The following is a 21,022-nucleotide window of genomic DNA, read 5'->3' as shown; positions in this document are numbered from 1 at the left end:
TCTGTGCGTCCGCGACAATTCACGGCCGGTGCCTTTCTGCGGGCACGGCCCGGTGTACCGCAGCCGCGGAGGGTAGCCCGCGGGGGCCACCCGCCCTGGGGACGGAGGCGACCGGCCCGGCCCGGCCCGGCCCGCTGCCGGCTGCGGGGAGGAGCCGGCGGGGAGGAGCCGGCGGGGCGGGCGGCCGGGCCCTGCCCGCGGCGCTGCCCCCCGCGGCGCTGGGCGGGCGGGCGGTCCCCGCTGCGGCTCGGCGCCTTCTCTTCCTCCTCCTCCTTTTTTCCTCCTCCTTCTCCTCCTCCTCCTCCTCCTCCTCCTCCTCCTGGCCGCTGCGGCGCGGGGGCTGCGGGCGGAGCGGCGGGCGCCATGAGCGGGGCGGCGGCGGCGAAGAGCGAGAAGCTGGACGAGGCTCAGGCGCTGGCCCGCAGCTGCGCCGGCAGACCCGACTTCCAGCCCTGCGACGGGCTCTCCCTCTGCGCCACCCACAGCCACGGCCGCTGCTTCCGCCTCCACTGGTGCTGCCACCTGGGATGGTGCCACTGTGAGTGAGTGAGCGAGCGGGTCCCAGCCCTCCGAACGCTCCCAGCCCTCCTAACGGTCCCGGCTGGCCGCCCTACCGCCCCCTCCGGCGGCCGCTGGCTGCCGGCCGGGAGGAGCTCTGTGTCCCCATCCCCCGGTGGGACCCCGAGCGTGGGAGCTGCTGCCGGAGCCGGGGAGGGGGGCGGCGGCGGTGGCGGTGGTCGGGAGACTTGCCTCAGGGCCTCCACGCGACCCCCGGAGGCGAGCGGTGGCCGAGGGGGCGAGCTCCCCTCTCTCCGCCGCCGGGAGGAACTGTTCGCCGGCCGCTTCCCCCTCGGTTCTAATTATTGTCTTTTTACAGGCACGCGGCTTAAAATCTTCTGTGTAGAGAAGTAAGTGCTTTAGGATATAAATATATATATAGAGAGAGCAGATAGCCACTGTTTCAAAACCCAGTGTTGACCCAACTCTGTCGAAAAGGTGCCCGGCGACTTTAATATCGATATTCAAAATACTGATGTGTGTAATCATGGAGGCTGGGGTTGAACTGTGGATGTCCAAACAGAGTTGGATGAATAATTAATCGCACACAGCCCTGAAGAGCAGGCTTTTCAAACAGCGTGTGGGGATGAGGTCGGGGAATGGTGATGGAGCTGTGCGCGTTCAGGTGGTGTTGCGTTTGGGAGATCTGAAAGCTTTGGATGGTCGGGGTTAAGGTTGGACCCCTCTGTGAGGGTTCCCTCGGTGCTGCTGAAGGTGTCCCTTGACTCCTGACGTCCCATTCTCCTTTTAACTCCATCTCTGTCTTTGTAATTTAAACTCCTGCATAGATTCCCCCACGCACATGCTTTTTGGCAAATTTTGCTTGACAGGGAAGAGGGCCTGCCTAAAAAGCCGCCTTTTATTTGGAAGAGAGCTTCTGTTTGAATTAAATACACATTCTAGGAATTTTGCTTAGATTTGGGGTTCATTGGAAATCTGTTCAGAACAAAGGGGTTTTCTTCTGTGGGGTGGCACAACTGGCTATGTGAGAAGGTGCCACAGTCACCTGCTGCGTAGGGACAGGGATGTCTCCTTGGCATTTCATCGGAGACACAAGGGCCGTCAAGTTATAACCTAGATACATTCTTCTTTTCCAGTATTTCTCTGGTCTCGGTTATTTGTGGCTGTCATCAAGATATATGAGCTTGTAAGCACTCTGGAGTACAGGACCAGAGCTCAAACTGGTGTTTATAAATAAACTGGAGATGTTACCTGAAATCAGTTGGGGATGGTCCTGGGATGGGGAAGCCAAATGTTGAGCTGGGAACACCTGGAGAAGTGACGTTGCGGAGAAGGGTCTGGGGATTAAGCTGGATCGCAAACCGAACATGCGTCAGCAGCAGGAGGCCTTTGTGGCAGAAAATCCACAACCAGAACCCCAGCCTTCACTTGGGGATGCATTAGCATGGGCGTTGCAGGCGTGCAATTTAATTACCCTCCTCAGCTCAGTAATGATGATACCAGACTGATGGGCTTAGCTTTGAGCATTGCGCTTTAAAAAGCTGTAGGAGAATTGGGGAGGTTCTGTAGGAGATCATGGTGATCAGCTTAGAAAATATGATTTACAAGGGGTTGCTTGGGCGGCGAAAGGTGGATGGAGGGAGATGAGCTTTGCAAAGTGTGAAGGTAGCCATGCCCAGAAGGCTATGTTCTAGTCCTTCTCTACTCAGACTTGGAAGATAACCAGTTATCACCTACCTCTCGCAAGGAAAGTTTAGGTTTGGATATCAGAAAACATTTTAACTAGGAAGAGAAATGAAGCATGGGAGCAGAGTGCTTGGGTAGGTGAGGAATCGTGGTCCTTGAAGTCCTTTAAGGAAGGCTTAGACTGGTATCTCTTAGGAGATACACGGAGCTGATTCCCTCTTGGAAGGCCCGCTCGAGATCCCATCCAGCCCTTAGCTTCCCTGTGGGCAATCATAAGATTTGAAAATAATTATAGCTTTTGCCAGAAGTACAGAATTCCTTCTTAATTCCTTCTTTATGGCTAAGGAAACTTTGAGATACATTTGCCCCATGAAACTATGATTTTAAATGAAGGAAGTCACATACGTCATTTTCTTGTTTAATCTTCTGAAAGCCACCAAAAAGCGCTCTCCCTTCTTGCCCCCTTATTTCCTAATGCAAATTTCAGAGCTAAGGATGTCTTTGTATCATGCTCCTGCAGAATGAGTTGAGTGGGACTTAAAAGGGGTAAGAATGAGGCCTATAATGGAAGATTGTATAGAGGTCAGAGATGTAATTAAACAGTGTTGGGAGTTATCTTCCGTAAACGCAGTGCTGTAATACTGACTTGGGAGTCCTCGGAGGGTTCTTGAAAGTGGTTTTCTCTGACTCTTTAAGAGCTGTGTTGGGGTACAGGAAACTCTACATCAATTAAAATGGCCTTTGAAGTATTATTTTCCATCAGTGTCCAAGGTCCGGGAGAATGTCAACTCAGTTAAAGTGCACTTACACTGAAAAATGACAAAACCTCACCACCGCTACGATGAGTAGATTGTCTCCTCGTGTGTATTCAGGATCGCATCTGCTTACTTCAGTGACAGCAGCAATTTAGCGTTGCAGAGCCACTTGGCTATAGAAATAATAATTGAGAAAGAACCCGGTCTGAACTCCCCAAAGCCATTTTTGTTGGCACGCTCTGAAGTGAGCAGCACTTTAAGCGCTCTCTTAACCTCCCATGTTCCTCTGTCGGTAAAATGGCAATAATAGCTGGCAGGCGAGATCACAGGGACTGTTCAGTGTATCCAAACAGCTCCCAGAACCTCCAAGTGCTGTGGGTGTCTCTATGACTTCTGTCTCTAACCCCGGGAGTTTATTTTGGGTCATTTTCAGTCTGTTTGGGGTGTGGTGGGGAGGAGATTCCCCTGTGAGATGGAATGTGGTTCTCTACCATGTCCCTGTGCCTGGGGAAGCTCTGAACCCAACTAGAACTTCCATCAACAAGCGCCCACAAAATGGGCAGCACCGGTGGGCTTGGGGAGGCTGCAGATGGGAGGGCTGGCGGGGCTCTGGGTGTCCCTGGAGATGCCTGGCTCTGTGGGCATCCAGAGTCCGGGAGAGCAGGCAGCACCTCGTATCCTGCTGCAATAGATGGCCGCAACACCCTTCACCCTGTGTGCCTGCCGACTCCTGCCTCCACGGGGAAGCGGGATGAGGGCTCACGCTTTCGGCATCCTCTTCCCTGCAGGGAAGAAGGGGTTGGCCCAAGAGGTGTTTTGACTTCAGCCCCTACGTTTGTCCTGTTGGCCCTCTTGGTCTATCCCTGCGTGTGTTCCACTTGCCAGGGTGACAGCCCCCTTTTCACCTTCCTCCCCTCCCCTCTGACAGCCTCATGGGATTCTGTTTATTGGATGCAGGTTGAGAGCCTTAAATTACTCAGGACAATTTTTTTATCAGAGAAAAGGTGGGCCAGAGGCAGGTTTGCAGCAAGGTGCCCACCTTTCCCTTTCCCTTTCCCTTTCCCTTTCCCTTTCCCTTTCCCTTTCCCTTTCCCTTTCCCTTTCCCTTTCCCTTTCCCTTTCCCTTTCCCTTTCCCTTTCCCTTTCCCTTTCCCTTTCCCTTTCCCTTTCCCTTTCCCTTTCCCTTTCCCTTTCCCTTTCCCTTTCCCTTTCCCTTTCCCTTTCCCTTTCCCTTTCCTCTGGGTTTCTGCTGCGGCTCTGATTCGCAGTGATGCTCTCTGCGGGGCTGCTGGCTGTGTGGTGGCACCGGCTTCTGTCAGAAGGGATCACACCCTCGGGGTTACACCTCTCCTGACAGCAGGACTTGGGCTGTGTTTTGCTAATTTTACTTCCCAAGAATTAGCTCACCAGAGAAGGCATCGCACTTGATACCATTTCAAGATTGGCTTCATCCCCTGACAAGGCAAAACCAGGGTATTCTGGTTGCAGCTGTGTTCATTTTTTAATCTGAATATCTTGCATTATGTTAAACACCTTGCAGAACTCTCAGTATGTTGTGTTGCAGTTGTCAAAAATACATTACAAATAATGGTTCCACAATACTCGTTTCACAGCAGTGTTATCATTAGAGAGTAATTGTGCTACCTTGTATTAGCCTGTGATTATTATTTTTTTTTTTTTTGCTCTGGTTCTGCATCAAAAAAGCAGACTTTTAGTTACTTAAAGCCTCTTGCGTATCTTATGCTGAAAAATAAACGCAGCAAATAAATTTCGGTTCCGCCGCTTTTGCGAGATTCAGCTGTTTGGACCGTTTACAAGAAAACAAACCGAGCAGAGTGAAAGCTGTGAGGTTCCCTTTGGGTGGTCAGAAAGGGAAAACAGCTCAGACGTGTAAAAAGGATGGTGGCAGTATAGGTTTTTACAAATACAAATGCTCCTCCTCTGCCCTTGCGTTGTGCTACGCGGTGTATAAAGGCTTGCAGGTGTGCCTCGAAATAGCTTCCTGCTCCCCGGTGTGCATCACGTAATTATGGGACCGTTACACCCCGAATTTGGATCCAGACCCGGCAGTTTCTGCGTGAGGTCAGGGCTTGGCAAGAAACCCAAGAAACTGTCGTTCCTCAGCCAAGAGGAGAAGAATAGGTTTATATGAGGGGTGGCACGTCACGAAGGGCATGTGTTTTCTGGGTGGTTTTGGGAAGAAGGACTGCTCTGATTTCGGCCGTGCCAGCACATACTCCGGGGACGCGGAATCAGAGTATATTTGCATTTCCTGTTGCCCACTGAACAAGGAGACCAGGCTTTCTCTTCGCTCTCAGAGCGGTCTTCCTCATTGTGTCTGTTTTCCGGGCGCCTGCAGGTCCCCTGGAGTTGTGGGTCTGCCGTGGGTCTCTGCTGTGTGCTTGGGCGGTGAGAGGCGATTATCCATCTCCCACAGCTGCTGCCGGGGAGTGAAGCAAATCAGCACAGTCACTGAACCTGTGTGTCCTCTGAGCAGATACTGGTTTCTTACATTCTTCTCTACGTGAAATAACATTTTAAAATAAAAAACATTGGTTTTCTGCCCCACAAAAGCGCTGAAAGCTCTCTGCCGAGGCCAGCCTTCGTGATGCCTCTTCCAGAGAGAAAGATGCGGTGTTGTGTGTCACATCGCATCTCCTGCCCGTCCTCTGGCAGCGTACACAGCCTGGCCCCCCGTGCCAGGTGTCGGTATTTTCCCCTGCTCCTTAGCGATGTGTGCACCATATAAGTGGCTCTGGGCACACAAGCAGCGTTTCCGTGGTGTCTCTCCCACCTCTCGGACCACAGAAGCTATCAGCAGGGGCTCTGACAATCTTTGAAGCCTGTGTAATTATTCAGACCCCAGTCTGCCTGTGGGAACCGTAAGCGGGGAATCAGCGAGGCAGCATTTCTTCCCTGTAACACACCATTGGTAAGTGAGTTTAAATGGTTATTGAAGGTATTCAAGAACAGTGTGACAGAGCTTGGGGGGGTCTAAAGAGGAATTGTGTCTCCTGCCAGCCAGCTTCTGTTGATCCATCCATGTAAGAGAAACAGCTACAGCCCTGGAGGGGATCCTGAACTAAGCCCTGCGATGCTCTGCAGCATTGCATACATTGTAGATCTCCAAAAGCCTTGCTTTTGTTCTGGTGGGATTTCTTTGCCTTGGTTTTTTGGTGGCTATGAAACTCTTCGCCGCATCCGGGAGAGAGGCAAAGGGCAGCAATGTACCAGTGCTTTACCTGTATCTCTGTCTGCAAAAGGTGACGCAGACTGGAGCTTACTGGAAGTAGCCAGCCTGGCGCTAGTGATGGCCACTTGAATTTCCAGCTGTGCTGTTCCACAGGGAAAAACTGTGTCCTGATGACCGAGTTGTTGGATAAGCATGAAAAGGGAGTTATAACATGCTTATGTTTTAAATTCTGAGACTGACTATTTGGAGTAGCTCACACATTTTTTCTTTGTGAAAAACTCTGTCTAAACAGGAATGGGGCAGTGGGGGTAGGAACTCTGGGGTGCTCTCTGGAAACACGGCTCGTCTGGGTGGGAGGACGATGACAAATCCTAGGAGAAATAGGCATTTTTCATTTGCTTTTGCTGTGAAAAGGATTTGAACATCCGTCCTGTTTAAGTCTATGTATCTGGACAAAATGTTTGTGCACAAGCAAGGCATTATGCTGTGAGCACCAGGCAAGGGCTGCAGAAAGGCGGATTTTACAGCTTGTAATGGGAAAAGACTTTTAATGAGGATTTGCTGCCTGTGGCTGTGCAAGATCTTCTTTTCACCTGTATTTTGAAGAGCTATGATATTTGAGCTTCATTTCACTAAGCTGTACACAAGGAAGGAAAGAACGTCAGCTTAATACATTCTGAAGTGTAACTCTTAAGGGAGAACACTTACCCGCCAGTTTAATGGGTGCACCGTTGTGGACCTGGATTGTGTTTTGTTGCTCTGGGTTTAGTTATAATCCGCAAATCACAGTATGAATGTAACTATTGATGCTGTGCCTCGGAAAGAGACCCCGCATGTGTAGATCCATCATACCCTGTGGGAACATCGGCGCCTTTGAAAGAACCTGCCGGCATTCATTTTTGAAATCCTTCCTCTAATCAGTTATGTTTAGAGACATGTGTGTTCTATTATTACTATTATTATTATTAGCAAAACCCCTGGTATCACTTAACAGGAATGGACCACAGGAAAATCTTTGAATTCGAGTTACTTGCTGTTAGTACCTCTTGTAGGACTAACTCTTTTTAAGCCTCATACGGGATTGAATAGAAATCACTGCACCGCTTTCTCCAAAAGTCCTGAGAAAAAGGGCCCTTGTGTACCAAAACGCTTCCTGCCAGCCAGAAACTCTTGTTTGTCACGCGTGACCATGAGGCTGTGTCTTGTAATCTGTCCGTCCAGCTGAGGAGCCCGATTCACAAAGAATTGTGAATCTGCTTGCTCAAAACTCAACGATCTGATGGTAAGAGCCTCTGAGAGTTGCAAATTAATGGCACCTCTCCTCCGTAGCTGCTGGAGGGGTTAACCTGCTGTTTTCATGAAGCCTGAAATGACGAGCCCGTGGATGTTTCCTACCGGAAGCAGGTACTTCCGAAGGAAAAGTTCAATAAGGTCGCGTCCCGTCAGCTGGTGCGGTTGCCTGTGAATTCAGGATGTTCTAAGCAGCTTTGTGGTGAAGGCTGAGCCCCTGCTCCCATCTAGAGGTCTTGGCTCTGGTAAAAGGCTTCAGGCGCTTTTCTCACTGGAGAGTAACAGCTCAAAGATAAAATTTGTACCGGAGTACAGCGCCTGGGGCGAGCGTGTGGCTTCCTTCCTGGACTCTGCAGGTGAGGAAATGTGTTTGCCAGCTTGAATCTGCGAGTGCGCGTACTCCAGGCACCTAACTGCGACAGCGTACAACCGCGGTGCCTTCCGACACGTTATCCTTACTCTTGTGGTTGCTGATGGATGTTTCGTGTGTCTTAAGCTGCAGCCCGTGGTCATATCCTTGTGTTGCCCCGTGAGACAAACTGAGTCACGAGACTGTCGTCTTCCTGGTTTCCATCCTGCAGGTCCGCAGAGCTGGCTGTGCTCAGGTTTGCTGGAAGCATTCAAGAGGACTTCCAGGTACTTGGCACAGGACCTCAAATTTCCTGGCAGCACCCACGTGCTCATCAAGAATATGTTCTGTCACTGCTCGTGTGGATGCAGAGCTGGGCTTGTAGAGAATGGACATCCTGGGGATGTCTTTATGTAATGGCTCTCAATTTAACCAGCGCTGCCTCGCGCTTCATGACTCACTCCGAGCCTTGGTAACTTACTTCTTCACGTTGATAAGGTTATACCAGAAATTTTTGTTTCTGTAAGGGACAAAAAGCAAAATGGTTCACTCAGAAACATTGTAAGCTGTTCCAGAATGATAGCTCTGCCAGTGTGGGCTCAGCTGTTGATGGATGGCACAAGCTTATACTAATGTAAAAAGCTGGTTGACAGTAGATTGGATTCCAGGTAGTGTGTATATACATGTATCTCTCTCTACACACACATATATATGTACTTCTTTCTCTCTCTCTCTCTCTGCATATAAAGTGACCCTGTTTCAGTGTGGTGTGCTTTTCATTCCAGCACCTTCATGAATTTATCTGTCCACAAGATACAGAGTATGTTTTCATAATGGCTTTGATTCTTCCACTAATCAATTTTTATGTAGTGACTGATCACAGAATTCAAGAAGTGCAGTTGATGCAATTTAGAGGTGTTTTTTCCAATAGTTCAGTATATTCACATAAATGGAAGTCAAAAAACTACTGGGAAAGTAAAATCTGATTGCTTGGCAACTGTGCCTTGTTTTTAATATACCCATACTTTAATTTAGGCAACGTAACAGTTGGAATTTATATATAACCTATGTTGTAAAACAATTTCAGCAAGAGACATGCATTTGTATTCTTGCTGTCACTGGTGGCTGCGGAGCTTGAGAGCCCACATGGGTGCTCGCAAAACTGCTTGTTTTGCTCTTGTGCTTGCACCCGGGCCCAAAAACCTGTTCCCTGCTGTGCCCGAGGAGAGGATGCTCTGTGGGCGTCCCTCCAGCTGCACGGTGCTGGAGATGGAGCACACCTTCAGCCCTTCCAGGGAGGGGGGCTTGGCTGCATCACCCATCATGCTGTGCAGCTGCCTGAATTGATTGGATTTCAGATCCTGAGCCATGTTCCAGGTGTATGCACTCACTCACAAGTGGCTCCTGCCCCTGGTGAAAGGCTTGGACACCATCAGTTGTGTCAGGGTGGACTGACCAGCTCTAGGAGTCTTCTGCAGTCCACCAGCATTAGCCTGTCCAGAGGCAGGGCAGGCAGAAGGAGACACTCACCTTTCCTATTGTTTTTCCTACCCCGTGCCAGTAGATCCCGGTGTTCCCCAGCTGGTGCTGAGGGCTCTTGGCCCTCTTGGTGTGAAGCTGAGGGAGATGCTTTTACCCCTCGGCCAGCCCTCTCTTACCCTGCCACAGCGGCGAGTGCTGGGTTTGCTCCCACCCGCGTCGTCCAGCTGCTCTGGGCCATTTGCCCACAGTGGCACGGTGTGACATGATGGCCCACCTCTTCCTCCGCCTCCTTCTCCTCCAAGGGTGGTACTTGGTCTTTTATTTTTTCGTGCAGAGCATTGCTGGATCCCACTTTCCTCCGAGGGAAGGGCACGCATCAGCTCCATGCGGTGACATATTCTGGGCCTAAGTAGGGAGAGCAGTCCTTTAAATTATCCACAAAGAGGTTTGGTGAAGGCTTGTAACAGAAATACAAAGATTGGCTTGAATGAAGTAGGAATGGAAGCGTGCATAGATAGGCACCAGAAGAAGCGACAGGAGGAGAGTTGAAAGAATGGCCTGTATTGATAATGAGGATGCTCTCCCCAGCAGTGAAGTTGAAGAATGTGTTGTTTGTCAAGCCCAGAAGCCTCGCGCTCTGCTAAGGCCACCGCACAGATGACATGTCAGCAGGAGCCCCTGTACTCTGACACGGGAAGGGAGCTGCACAAGTACAGCACATCACATATGCCATCGCTTCTCCTCTCAGCCCACCAGGAAAACAGGCTGCAGCCACAGAGGTGGCTGTTCCGAGCTACAAAACCCAACCTACCGCCTCAGCCGTCTCCTGTGGGCGCAGAGTGCGGGTCTCTCTTGCAGGGTACAGCCCTTCGGAGGGGACTTTCCATCCGAGAAGCCACGAGCTGTTCTGCTGAATTGAGAATTCACAGGAAAACATTCCCATTGCACACAGGGGCTCGTGGCTGCCCCCCTGCAGCGTGTACTACTCACCTGGAAGACGACTGTAACTCGTCTCTCCAGTGCCTGTGGTTTCTCCATATCAGGAAATGCCTTCATTTTGTAGGTACCTTCTGACACTGATCCGTGCTTATCCTTCTTTGTTACCATATCAGCATGCTGACGGTCTGCATGAAAGGGATGGGATGCCGAAGCTTGAGCAGATGGTGCACAGGGATGGTTTTGTAGAATAAATATTTAGCAGTAAGCCGGGGTGGGTTTTTTTGCTAGCTTCTCTACAGAATTTAAAAAAATATCTGCCGTAAGTTGGGGATAGAATTTTTCAGGGAAATGTGCAAAGAGTAGCTGTTCTCCCCTTTGGGCGAAGCTTTGTAAAGGGATGTTGGAAGGGGAATATCCTTGGGTTCAGAGGTGGGGTTGCGATGGGCAGCACTTCGCTGATGTGCTCGTGGAGGTGCCTGGGACTGTCTGCCACCACGTGTGCGTCTTCTCCTAACCCAGCGTTTCAGAAACCCATGTGTGTGTGCATTGCTCAGTGCTTTTTTTTTTTTATTTTTTGGGTGTCGATATTCTGTTCCTTACAATGGTTAGTAAGCAAATATGGCCCCTTTGAGGGGGTTTATGGCTGCCTGAAACATTTCTCAAGCCTCCAGGGTTGCTCTTTCTTTGAGTCTGGTAAATCCATGTAAGAAATGAGAGAAAAGATAGAAGGAAGCTCCAGGGTCTGTTTGCATTTAAGAGTTACCTGCACAGAAAGCCCTGAAAGGCTTAGACAGCTCTCAGCACGTACCATCATGATCCTTTTTGTATTTAAAACAAATCAAGACAAAAGGGCATTAAAATACAAATTTGATGAAGAAAAACTTTCTTCTTCTTTTTTTTTTTTTTCCCCCTCTCTTTCTTGGTTTCCTGTGAAAAGCTCATGGCTCATCAAGTCAAGGGCTGTCACAGCTGTCTCTCACTCTACAGCAATGAGAGGGAACACCTCTCCTTCACATGAGAAGAGAATTGGCAGCTGTACAGAATCGCTGCCTGGGGAGCCGCTGTAGAAACATTGCTAGACTGGCTCTTTTCCGTGCTCGCACGAGGTCGGGAAGGGGATGGATTTGTTAGTGCTCTGGTGTAGGTGCTTCTGGGAGAAGGTACCGTTTGTAACGATAGGCTTGGGGTAGGTCAGAGCCTGCTGGTGCTTCCTGCTCTATTTCCAGACTGCTAAGGTCCTGTTGCATGACTTTGTTTTCTTTTATGGTGTTGGGGGGTAACGAGTGGTCCTTTGGAGAGTTGGCTTGTGTCCTTGGGGTCTTTGTCATGATCCCTTACTGTGCCTTAGAAGGTAAGTTCCAGAAGTACTGGAAATGTGCAGGATGCTCTACTCTATTTGCCTTCCATGCACTAGAAATCTGTTTGAACAATCTCAGCGTTTGTTGCTTGGAAAAGCACAGGGCGAAAGTATCACTTCCATTAAGGTGCTGTGTATCTTTAGCTATGAGGCTCCTTCAACCTTGACAAGCTTTTTAGCTACTCTTCATTATAACCACCAGTGTCACAGTTCAGCTTTACTTGAGCTTGTACTGTCAATCTAACAGTGCCTCAGTAGCCAGAAATATTTTTCTTTTCCTCTGGTGGCTTATTCCATGTCTCATATTACCCAGACAGCCCAGAATCACAGAATGATATGGGGTTGGAAGGGACCTCTGGAGATCATCTAGTCCAACCCCCTGCCAAAGCAGGTCCCACAGGAACGTGTCCAGGCAGGTTTGGAATGTCTCCAGAGATGGAGACTCCACCACCTCTCTGGGCAGCCTCTTCCAGGGCTCTGCCACCCTCACAGGAAAGAAGTTCCTCCTCATGTTTAGGTGGATCTTCCCATGTTCCAGTTTGTGCCCGTTCCCTCTTGTCCTGTCCCTGGGCACCACTGAAAAAAGACTGGCCCCATCCTCCTGACACCCACCCTTTAAGTATTTATAGGTGTTGATCAGATCCCCCCTCAGCCTTCTCTTCTCCAGACTAAAAAGACCCAAGTCCCTCAGCCTTTCATCATAAGAGAGATGCTCCAGGCCCCTCATCATCTTTGTAGCCCTCTGCTGTCCCCTCTCCAGCAGTTCCCTGTCCTTCTGGAACTGGGGAGCCCAGAACTGGACACAGTGCTCCACATAATACTACTCCATAATATTTTGCTAGATAGGATGTGATGGCTATTCCATATGATACTGAGAAATAGAAACTGGCTTAGCAGGGTTTTTTTTTTTTTTCACATGTGCCATCTGTAAATGTACTCTGGGTTTCTCCTTCCATTTGCTCTCGCCCCTCTGGAAAAGCTATTACTGTGCTCTAAGCGAAGTGTAATTTGTAGCTATTATAGTCCTTGGTGAATATTTATGGTTCGGGCAGTCTTTGTTTGCAAAGCTTTGTGGTCCCAAGCTGTGCCTGTAACTGGAGAGAGGCCGGAGGAGGAAGGCCAGAGGCAGTGATTCCATCGGCTGCTGCAGCCTGCGGGGATGGCAGGCAGCGTCCCCGTGCAGGGGGTTAGACCAGCGTCACGCTTTCAGATGACCCTTCTACTCTGCTGAATGTTTCTGGGAAAAAAAGGTGCCCTGGGTGCTTCCATCAGGCTCAGGGTGCCGAGTGCCCTTCAGCAGCTTTGCTTCAGTCTGTGAAGGAGGAAAACCCTCCCTTTGCCCCAACTTTCTGCTTTGTCGGTGAAACGATACCCGGGGCCGACGGCAGGCAGAGCTCTCTGCCACCGGTGCCACCCACTGCCCCAGGGATCTCGGAGAGCCAGCTGGGTGTTTGACAGTTCCTACCTTGTCCTTGGGCTACTGTGCCAATGCAGGCAGCAACACGCTACTCCAGCTTGTAGCTGTCATCACCTGCGAGACAACTTCATTGAGACGTCTGAGGGGTGTGCATCCACTCAGCTCTTCCTGAAGAGACAGGCTTGTCTCTCCTGCCACGCTGGCGAGGTATCAGACAAGTCCCACTGGAAGAACGCTCGCTCCTTCTCCATCTCATGCTACGAAGGAAGCCAGCGCTTGAGAAGCTGATCTCCGAGGTTTCCCCACGCCGAGGGATGTGGAAGCAGCAGTTCCCGAGCAGTGCGGGTTAAACGGAGCCACGTTACGTTAAAGAGCATACGGTTGGCAGGTCTTCGTGAAGCCTGCCCATTTTTGGAGAGCAGATAGGAGCAGATTGAAGGGTGGAGAAATTTTTGCCCAAGCAGCTGCAGGGGAAAGAATACACATGGAGAAAGCTTTTATGGTTCAGTTAAACGGTGTCTAAACGTCTCGCAATGCGAACAAAGGTGCACAGTGTGTGTCGCTGACTTAGACTCCTAGGATCCACAGCAACCTCTTCTTATTACGTGAAGTGCATTGCAATTCGTGGTGCTGTTTTTTAAGGAAAAAAAAAAAGCCTTCAAGGTGGCATTTTTGAGAGGGCAAAACTTGAAAATGTGTTATGAGAAACCTCGCTGCTGAAAGACAGATTTAGTCTTTTTTTTTAATATGCCAAGCACATTAATGAGTGTCGGAGGTAAACTAGAACACTGGGACGAAGGGAAGTGGAGAATAAAATGTTTAAGCAGCACCTCTGCTTATTTCATGGTTAAGTTATTTTGTATTAGGCACGGAAATTGCTGCTGTGCCTGTTTGGTGAGGATGCATGCAGACTGCTCAATTAGCAAAAAAACGGAAAGAAATGACCTCGTGGCTTGCTTCTAAAGGCTCATATTTGTTCTTTGTAAGCAGGAGACACGATAATACAGCTTCCAATCAATCAGCCACATAGTTCTGGTAATCAATGCACAAACAGACTCTATATATAGAATATGGAAGCGCGCATCTACTTTGGGGGATAAAATATTTTCCAAGTCGCATGAGTTTGCTCGAGATGTGGAGGTGGTGACAGAGCTCACTGCTCTGCTGGGTTCTGCCTTAACCTGCTGGCAGGTGGCAGCGGAGGCGTGGAGCCAAGGCTTTCCATCCAATTTGGCAATAACCCCCCCCTATTTTTGTGCACAGGGAAGCAGGGAGATGAGCACTGCCCAGTACCTGCCTCCTGGGACGCATCTGGAAGAGTTGTTTTGCAGCTGGGTATCGCCTTTAGTCTGTGCTAATTCTCCGGAGGATTGGATTCTTGGCTTTCACAAGGGTCAGTTGAATAATCATAGAATCATAGAATCATCCAGGTTGGAAGAGACCCTCGGGATCATTGAGTCCAACCATCTACCCTACTCTACAAAGTTCTCCCCTACACCATATCCCCCAACACCACATCTAAACGGCTCTTAAACACATCCAGGGATGGTGACTCAACCACCTCCCTGGGCAGCCTGTTCCAATGCCCGACCACTCTTTCTGTGAAAAAGTCTTTCCTAACGTTCAGTCTAAACCTACCCTGTTGGAGCTTGAAGCCATTCCCTCTCGTTCTGTCAAAGACAGAACTCGTTCTGGTAGCAAAGACTGTGAAATAACCTGTAGCGTAATCAACTAATCAAAGGCGCATTTAGGATAATGATTTCGTGAAGAAATGGGGAAAAAAACCCCAATCAGTCCTTTTTCGGTTGTGCACAGGCTGCTGTCCCGGTGTGACTGGGATCAGTGTCTGTGGAGGGTAACGCTTTGTGCGGCGGCAGAATAGCTGTAGGTGCTGGCACAGGCTTTGTGTGGTGACAAAGAGTTGAGCGTAGCCAACGGATCTTCTTCTGAAGTCTTCTGCAAAGCCAGGACTGTGACAGCTCTTACAGCACTCGAGAGCTTCCCAAACATCTGCAGATGCAGCAAACTACTGTTCACAGGATTGAGAGTTTGATTTTTTTTTTTTTTTTTTTTTTGACACGTGCAGTATTTTTCCTTCACCGAATTACCATCTTCCGCGTAGGCAGCGGTGACAAGTGACCCAGGAAACAACTTGCGATGCAGTGTCTCGTCTGGCATCTGTATTTGCGCAGAACACTGTAATTTACGGGAGCAATTCATCAGCGCAGCTCAATTGCAGAGTTCTTCAACTGACTTGGTGGGAATAAATAGACAATAAATTTCGTGCTGGCATATTAAAAGGAATGTATCAGAATATCAGAATAGGTTCTCAAAATACTATTTTGCCATAGGCTTTTGCCAGCTGTTTAAAGTCAGCAAAAATATTGATGTTTAGTTCAGTGGGAGTTCAATCAGACCAAGCTGTATTATAAGAAAACCGGGGGACTTGTGCTTTTGTGATAATTTTTGTGAAAAAGCCGTCCCTGCCAATCCTGCAAGCTGCAGGGGCGGGGTGGGGGGGGGGCGATTTTATTTTTAAATTTCTGCATTTATTTTTCATGGGATGCATCGCGTTATGTAGGGTAAGGAGCTGTAACTGAGGCTGTGATCCTCCCCGACAGTCCCAGCCCTGAGCACCAGCACCCTTTAAAGAGGGACCTGATCACATTTTAAAACAAAGTTTAATCTAAAATAAACAAACTCGGCCCTAAAACTAGCTGTAACTTAATAAACTTGTACCAGAATTCTCAAGGAATGTAGAAATCAGTTTATGTAGAAAATTCTCTTTTTTTTTCCCCGTTGGGCGATTCCTGCTTGACCCTGGCAGAGCTCGTCCTCGGAACGGGAGGGAACGCTTTCAGCCGCTGTAAGGGCGCACACACAGGGAGCTGAAATCCTCTGTTAACAGAAGAGCCGCTGTTTCCTTCTCCCCTGAAATTTGTGCTGGGGGGCAGTTCTGAAATGGTAGGACAACCCGCTGAGCTCCCGGGTAACACCTCATCTCCCACTTTTTTATTGGGGAGGAGGTGGGGGAAAGAGTCTAAGTGATGAATCAAAGATCCAGTGTCCATGCTGTAAGTTACCTTGGCTTAAACCCCCTGCTTTCTTCTCCCAACGTCCCCCAGCCTTCTGCCAGCACCTGGTTGGCTGGTTTAAGTGGGAAAACGTATTCCTGTTGTTCAACCACCATTTTTTTGTTGATCGCGTTAAAATCATCTTCACCAGGGCCTGCCTTGGACACTTCAACTGGAGGCGGCACAAAATAAGAGTTGAGAAATTTGTATTCACTAGTATCTGGTTTTTATCATCGGTTGTCAATGGACCAGAACAGGAACCCCCCCCAGAAGCCCCCCCAAAATAGATGAGTAAATACAGCGTTGGGGTTTCAGGCGAGGGTGGGTTGGTACGGGCTGCGTTTCAGTTTCCATGAGCTGAATTTTCTCAGGCGCTCTTCCAGCCAGCAGCATGCTAATGGGTCAGCCGATCGCGTTCCTTCGCAAGACGGTAGCATATTTAACGTTCGCTAATTTGAGAGAAGGTTTTTGCGAAGAACAGCGGCTGGCAGGAAGGCAGGGGCTGCTGCTGTCCGGGCGGGTTGTGAAGGCAAGGTCTGACCCCCCCCCCCAGCCCCAGAGAAGGTGTGTCAGCAAGAGTGGAAAAATGCCTGAGACACCCCCCCCCACACACACACACACACACCCCCACCCACCCACCCACCCACCCACCCATCCCTCAGCGACTGCCAGGTCCAAAATATCCGTGCTGGTGCTCCAAAGGGCACCGGAGGAGTACAAGCTCTGTGGGTGAAGCGTTCAGCTGTTTGATGCTGGTGCTTCGTTCCTCTGAGTCACAGCAAGTTGAGAAACCAGACCCATGGAACATGAAAAAGATGGCAAGTGGAGAGGATGGCTTTGTATTTTCTGCCATCCAGCCCTAATCAAACGGGAGGGGGAAAAGCCTGTTTTATTTTCGCTGAGCTCTTGCAGCGGCTCCGTTAACGATGATCATTCCACAGATCGTAGGGGAAGAAAAGTGCTTGATGAGGTCGCATCGAGTCACAAAACGTTCTTTTCCCCTGCCCACCGGCTGCTCTCAGCCTGTTCTCTCCCGTGGCATGACAGGGGTGGCTTTTCTCTTCTGCGTGGCTGGTGCCCCTTCCTCTGAGCCCGCTCTCCGTGGCTGCTGGTCTCGCCTTGTGCCTCTCCCACGCTCCGGTGCTCCCCTGAGCTCTTCTCTCGGCTCCGTGCTCTTCCTGGCGGCTCCTCTGTTCTCCCCGTCCTCCGGCCGTGGGGTTTGAAGTCCCAGCAGAGGAACCCAGCCGATTTCACAGGAGCCGCGTTTCCCTTCCAATTCCGACAGCGCGGCAGGGGCGGGAAGAGCCTTCCCCGGCGCTCGAGGTTTCCCCTGGTGACGCGCTGGAGCCGCGCTGGCAAAGCTCAGCCTGTGCGTGGGCCCCCGAGCACCCCAGGGGCTGCTGCAGCCAAGAGCTGGGATCTCTCAGCCCGACCCACTGCCAGGGGCTTTCAACAGGCGGCTGGGGCACCGGCTGCCACGCCGGCTGGGAACTTGTTGCAGTCAGAGCCCTTCCCACGGCTGGGAAGGATTCCCGAGCCGAGGATGGGGTTATTTTACTGCCCAGAGGCATGGGGCAGGGGGGGGGGGAGAGCCAGCCCTTGGGGAGAGGGAAGCCTTTCTCTCCTTTTCCTGTCCCAGGCCCTGCTCAGCCTCCCTGAGCAGAAATGCAATCGCTACTCCCATTTTCCAAAGGAATGGGTAATCTGGGGAAGAAGAAGGGCTGCACCTACCTCTGAGCCGCAGAGACGAAACCGCGTGTCTCATCGCGGCCGGATTCATTAATGCAGAGAGACACTGGTGGCTTTCTGCTCCTTACCTGGAGAGCTTCAAGCATCAAAACAGTCCTTGGGTGCTTTGATACCTTCTCTGCCTTCGCGAAGCAGTATTTGCAGCCCGCGCATCAAAACTCTTCTGAGAGCCCGGCTACTCGCAAGTCTTCTGGAAATTTGTGCTTTCATAGTGTCTGAACCCCCAGGGAGACATGAATCTTTCAGAGGCTTCATGCAAATAAAATGCAGCATTTTACAGTTTTAGGCATAGCCTCAGGTTTCTCAGGTTTCCCTAACAAAGTACTGATTTTCTGCTCTTTTATTTATTTCATTTAGTAAAGATTTTCAGTTCACTCTTGGTTCAGCGCTATATAACCAACATAATCCTATTTTCCTACTACTTTAACCAGATAATCAAGATGCCAAAAGCATTTCTGTGGCTGGGGAATTCCTTTATTTTCTGCCTTAAGATTCTAATTGCAGTCATGTATGAACCTCTGCTTTATAATACAGAAAAACACGATTTAGTCCCCAGAAAAAAAGAACATGGGAACGCATGCAGGGAGACTCATTGTCATTTGGAAGAGTAACAGTAACGTAATACAATTCAGATCATTGTAGCAAAGATGTAAGCTACAACCGCTCTGTGTTCAGTGGAAAAAAAAAAAAACAACACAACAGTCTCCAGGCATCTTTTGGGTTTTCTTTCCCCTAGAAAGGGGTGTAGGCAGACTCCCTGTCCGTCCCGCTTCTCAGCTATGGAGTTGTGTTCCCGGAGTTAATTTTCCGGAATTAGTGGCGTCCTACAGCTGCCTTCGGGGCAGGGAGAGGAGCAGGACAGGGGTAAGGAAGGTTGTGCTTACCTGCCAGAACACCTCGAGGCCACTGAAAACAGCGTGGCTGCTGACTGCAGAGAACCCTTGCTTGTTATTAAAGGCCAAGGGCAAGCGTCTTGTCGTCTGTTTGATTCTAACTTAAGGATAAACGATCTTTAAACGCCACTTTTCTGTTTTCCCCACAGGTAAATATGTCTATCAGCCCATGACACCCGTCGAGCAGCTTCCCAGCACCGAAATACCCGTTCGCCCTCGGGAGTCTACGAACACCATCCAGATCTCTGTTTCGCTCACCGAACACTTTTTGAAGTTCGCGCCTGTCTTCCAGCCCCCTCTGCCCCCCGACTCCCCCCAGTTCTGCACAATCGCAGACCTCTTCATTGACAATTACCGCGTGAAATGCATCAACGGGAAGATGTGCTACGTGCAGAGGCAGCCTCCCCCCGTGCCCCACAAGATCAAGCCTGAGGAAGTCTCCGCTCGCAACGCCTTAATCACAAAAGAGAGCAATACACCAAAAACAGATCACTGCTCCTCCCCTTCCAGCTCCGAGGACTCCGGGATCAATGCGGTGGGGGTTCACTACATGGAGTCGTGTGACGAGGACACGGAGGGGGTGGCTGAGCTGAGTTCAGAAGAAGATTACAGCCCGGATAGCAGCTGGGAACCAGATGAATGCCCGCTCTTGTCACCCTCGCAGTGCGAAATGGAAGTGATTGAGACTATAGAAACCACTGTGTGATCCGACAAGTTGGTATCAGAGCAGTCCAGTTCCCACTCAGTAACGTTGCTTTTGTAGTATTTATATTTTCTGTTTTTTTTCTGACAATCCCTTTTTTCCAGTGCACTTGATATTTCAGATTCCTCATGGGAGTGCGGTCATGGGACTGGCGTGTTGGTGAACCAGCAGCAGCCTGAGCAATTTTAACATGTTCTCAGCCTGATCAGATCTCCCACGTCTGCACGTAAGGTAGTGATAAATCTTAAAAGACTTTTCTAGCTGAAACAGGCCCTTTTCTTGGTCACATCATACACTTCTTGCACAAGGATGTGCCACTCGAGCTGTTTCCATCTGTCCGGATGTTTGCAGTGGGCCGTCAAAGCACAGAGGGTGAGCTGGCGCAGCACGCCTGCCAGCAGCAAAACCACGTTGCCCTTATTCTTTCTCAAAACAGCTACACGAGGTGCGGTGACAAGAGGCTCTTTCCCTCTCTGTCTGTCCTTGCGCGTTTGTCCATCCTTTTCTCTAGTGCTGGTGCGACCCTTCTCGAAGGCTGGTGGCCCCGCTCTCCCGGCGGGTTGGTGCGGCAGGCTAGAGAATGCACAAAGTGCCTCCAACTTTTCTCCAGGCTATGCACCGAGCATCTGCTGAGTTAGGTCAGGCTCTGAAATCTCCTGAGAAGGCACAGCCGTTGCTCCGGAGGGGGGAATCTGTTGCCTGGATCCAGCTGGTCCCTTTTCTCTCCCTGACTCTCGGGACGGGGAATCCGGCTTTGGGAGCAGGCAGAGGTGGAGCGCGGGCGTCTGACCAATTCCAGGTTGGACTGGGGTGTAAGATGCAGGCGAAGGAAGCGACTACCTCCAAACACACAAGATCCACCCTGGGCTTTGCCTGCTGCTTCCTCCTGCGCAGTTTGGTGCCAGACACACGCACTCAGGACCAAATGGCGCCTCAGGGCCTGCATTTGCCTGAAGAATAACAAAATTTAAAATAAAATTTAAAAAAGTTTTATCAGCCACACCACTGTGTTGGCAGAGCTCGGGGACAGCGTGGAGGTGCTGGTGGGAGGTGGCCCACGGGCTCGGTAGCCCGTGCGCTTGTTAAAATACAGCCTGAGGTCACCCTAGGGGAGAGAGGAAGCCTCGGCTCCCGCTCCTTTGCGCCCGGTCGAAGAGCGGGGTCTGACCAAGGGTTTCCTGAGGTGGCCGGTGGGAGCGAGCTGTCCCGCTGCTGGTTTGGTTTCAGCCCTGCTCGACAAAACGCGTCATTCTCAGAAGATTTCAGTCGGCTTGAATCAGTTGGAGTCAGTAATAACTGTGTTTCCGACAGCGTTACTGAAATTGCTTTGTGTATTTGCTGTTTACGTTTCAAAAGTCCTCGGTGAATATAAGGCTGTATAAACGTGTACAGTTTAGTGGTTGGTACTAGATTATAGTCCGTGTTATAGGATGGCTCATCTTGCTCACCGTATCCTGACAACGTATTACTGATTTTATACACTTTGTAATCGGTATCTTTAGAAAAAAAAAAACGTTTAGGCAACAGTGTGTGTATGTGCACATGCGCGTGTGCTAGGAGTTTACCATAAACGGTTATAAAGTAATACTGTACTTTTTAGACTAACACTTTCAGAC

The 21,022-nt window shown here is 50.1% G+C and overlaps 1 protein-coding gene across 1 annotated transcript; it reads left to right on the top strand.

Moving 5' to 3' along the window:
- Window positions 1-354: 354 nt before the first annotated feature.
- Window positions 355-21,022, top strand: C9H3orf70 (chromosome 9 C3orf70 homolog). Its single transcript, XM_074153396.1, has 2 exons — window positions 355-538; window positions 18,853-21,022. Exons 1-2 carry the CDS (start codon window positions 364-366, stop codon window positions 19,407-19,409), a joined length of 732 nt encoding a protein of 243 aa, XP_074009497.1. The 5' UTR covers window positions 355-363; the 3' UTR covers window positions 19,410-21,022.

This window comes from Numenius arquata, chromosome 9 (assembly GCF_964106895.1).
Source record: "Numenius arquata chromosome 9, bNumArq3.hap1.1, whole genome shotgun sequence".
Classification (NCBI taxonomy): Eukaryota; Metazoa; Chordata; class Aves; order Charadriiformes; family Scolopacidae; genus Numenius; species Numenius arquata.
This window is presented reverse-complemented; position numbering and strand designations above follow the sequence as displayed.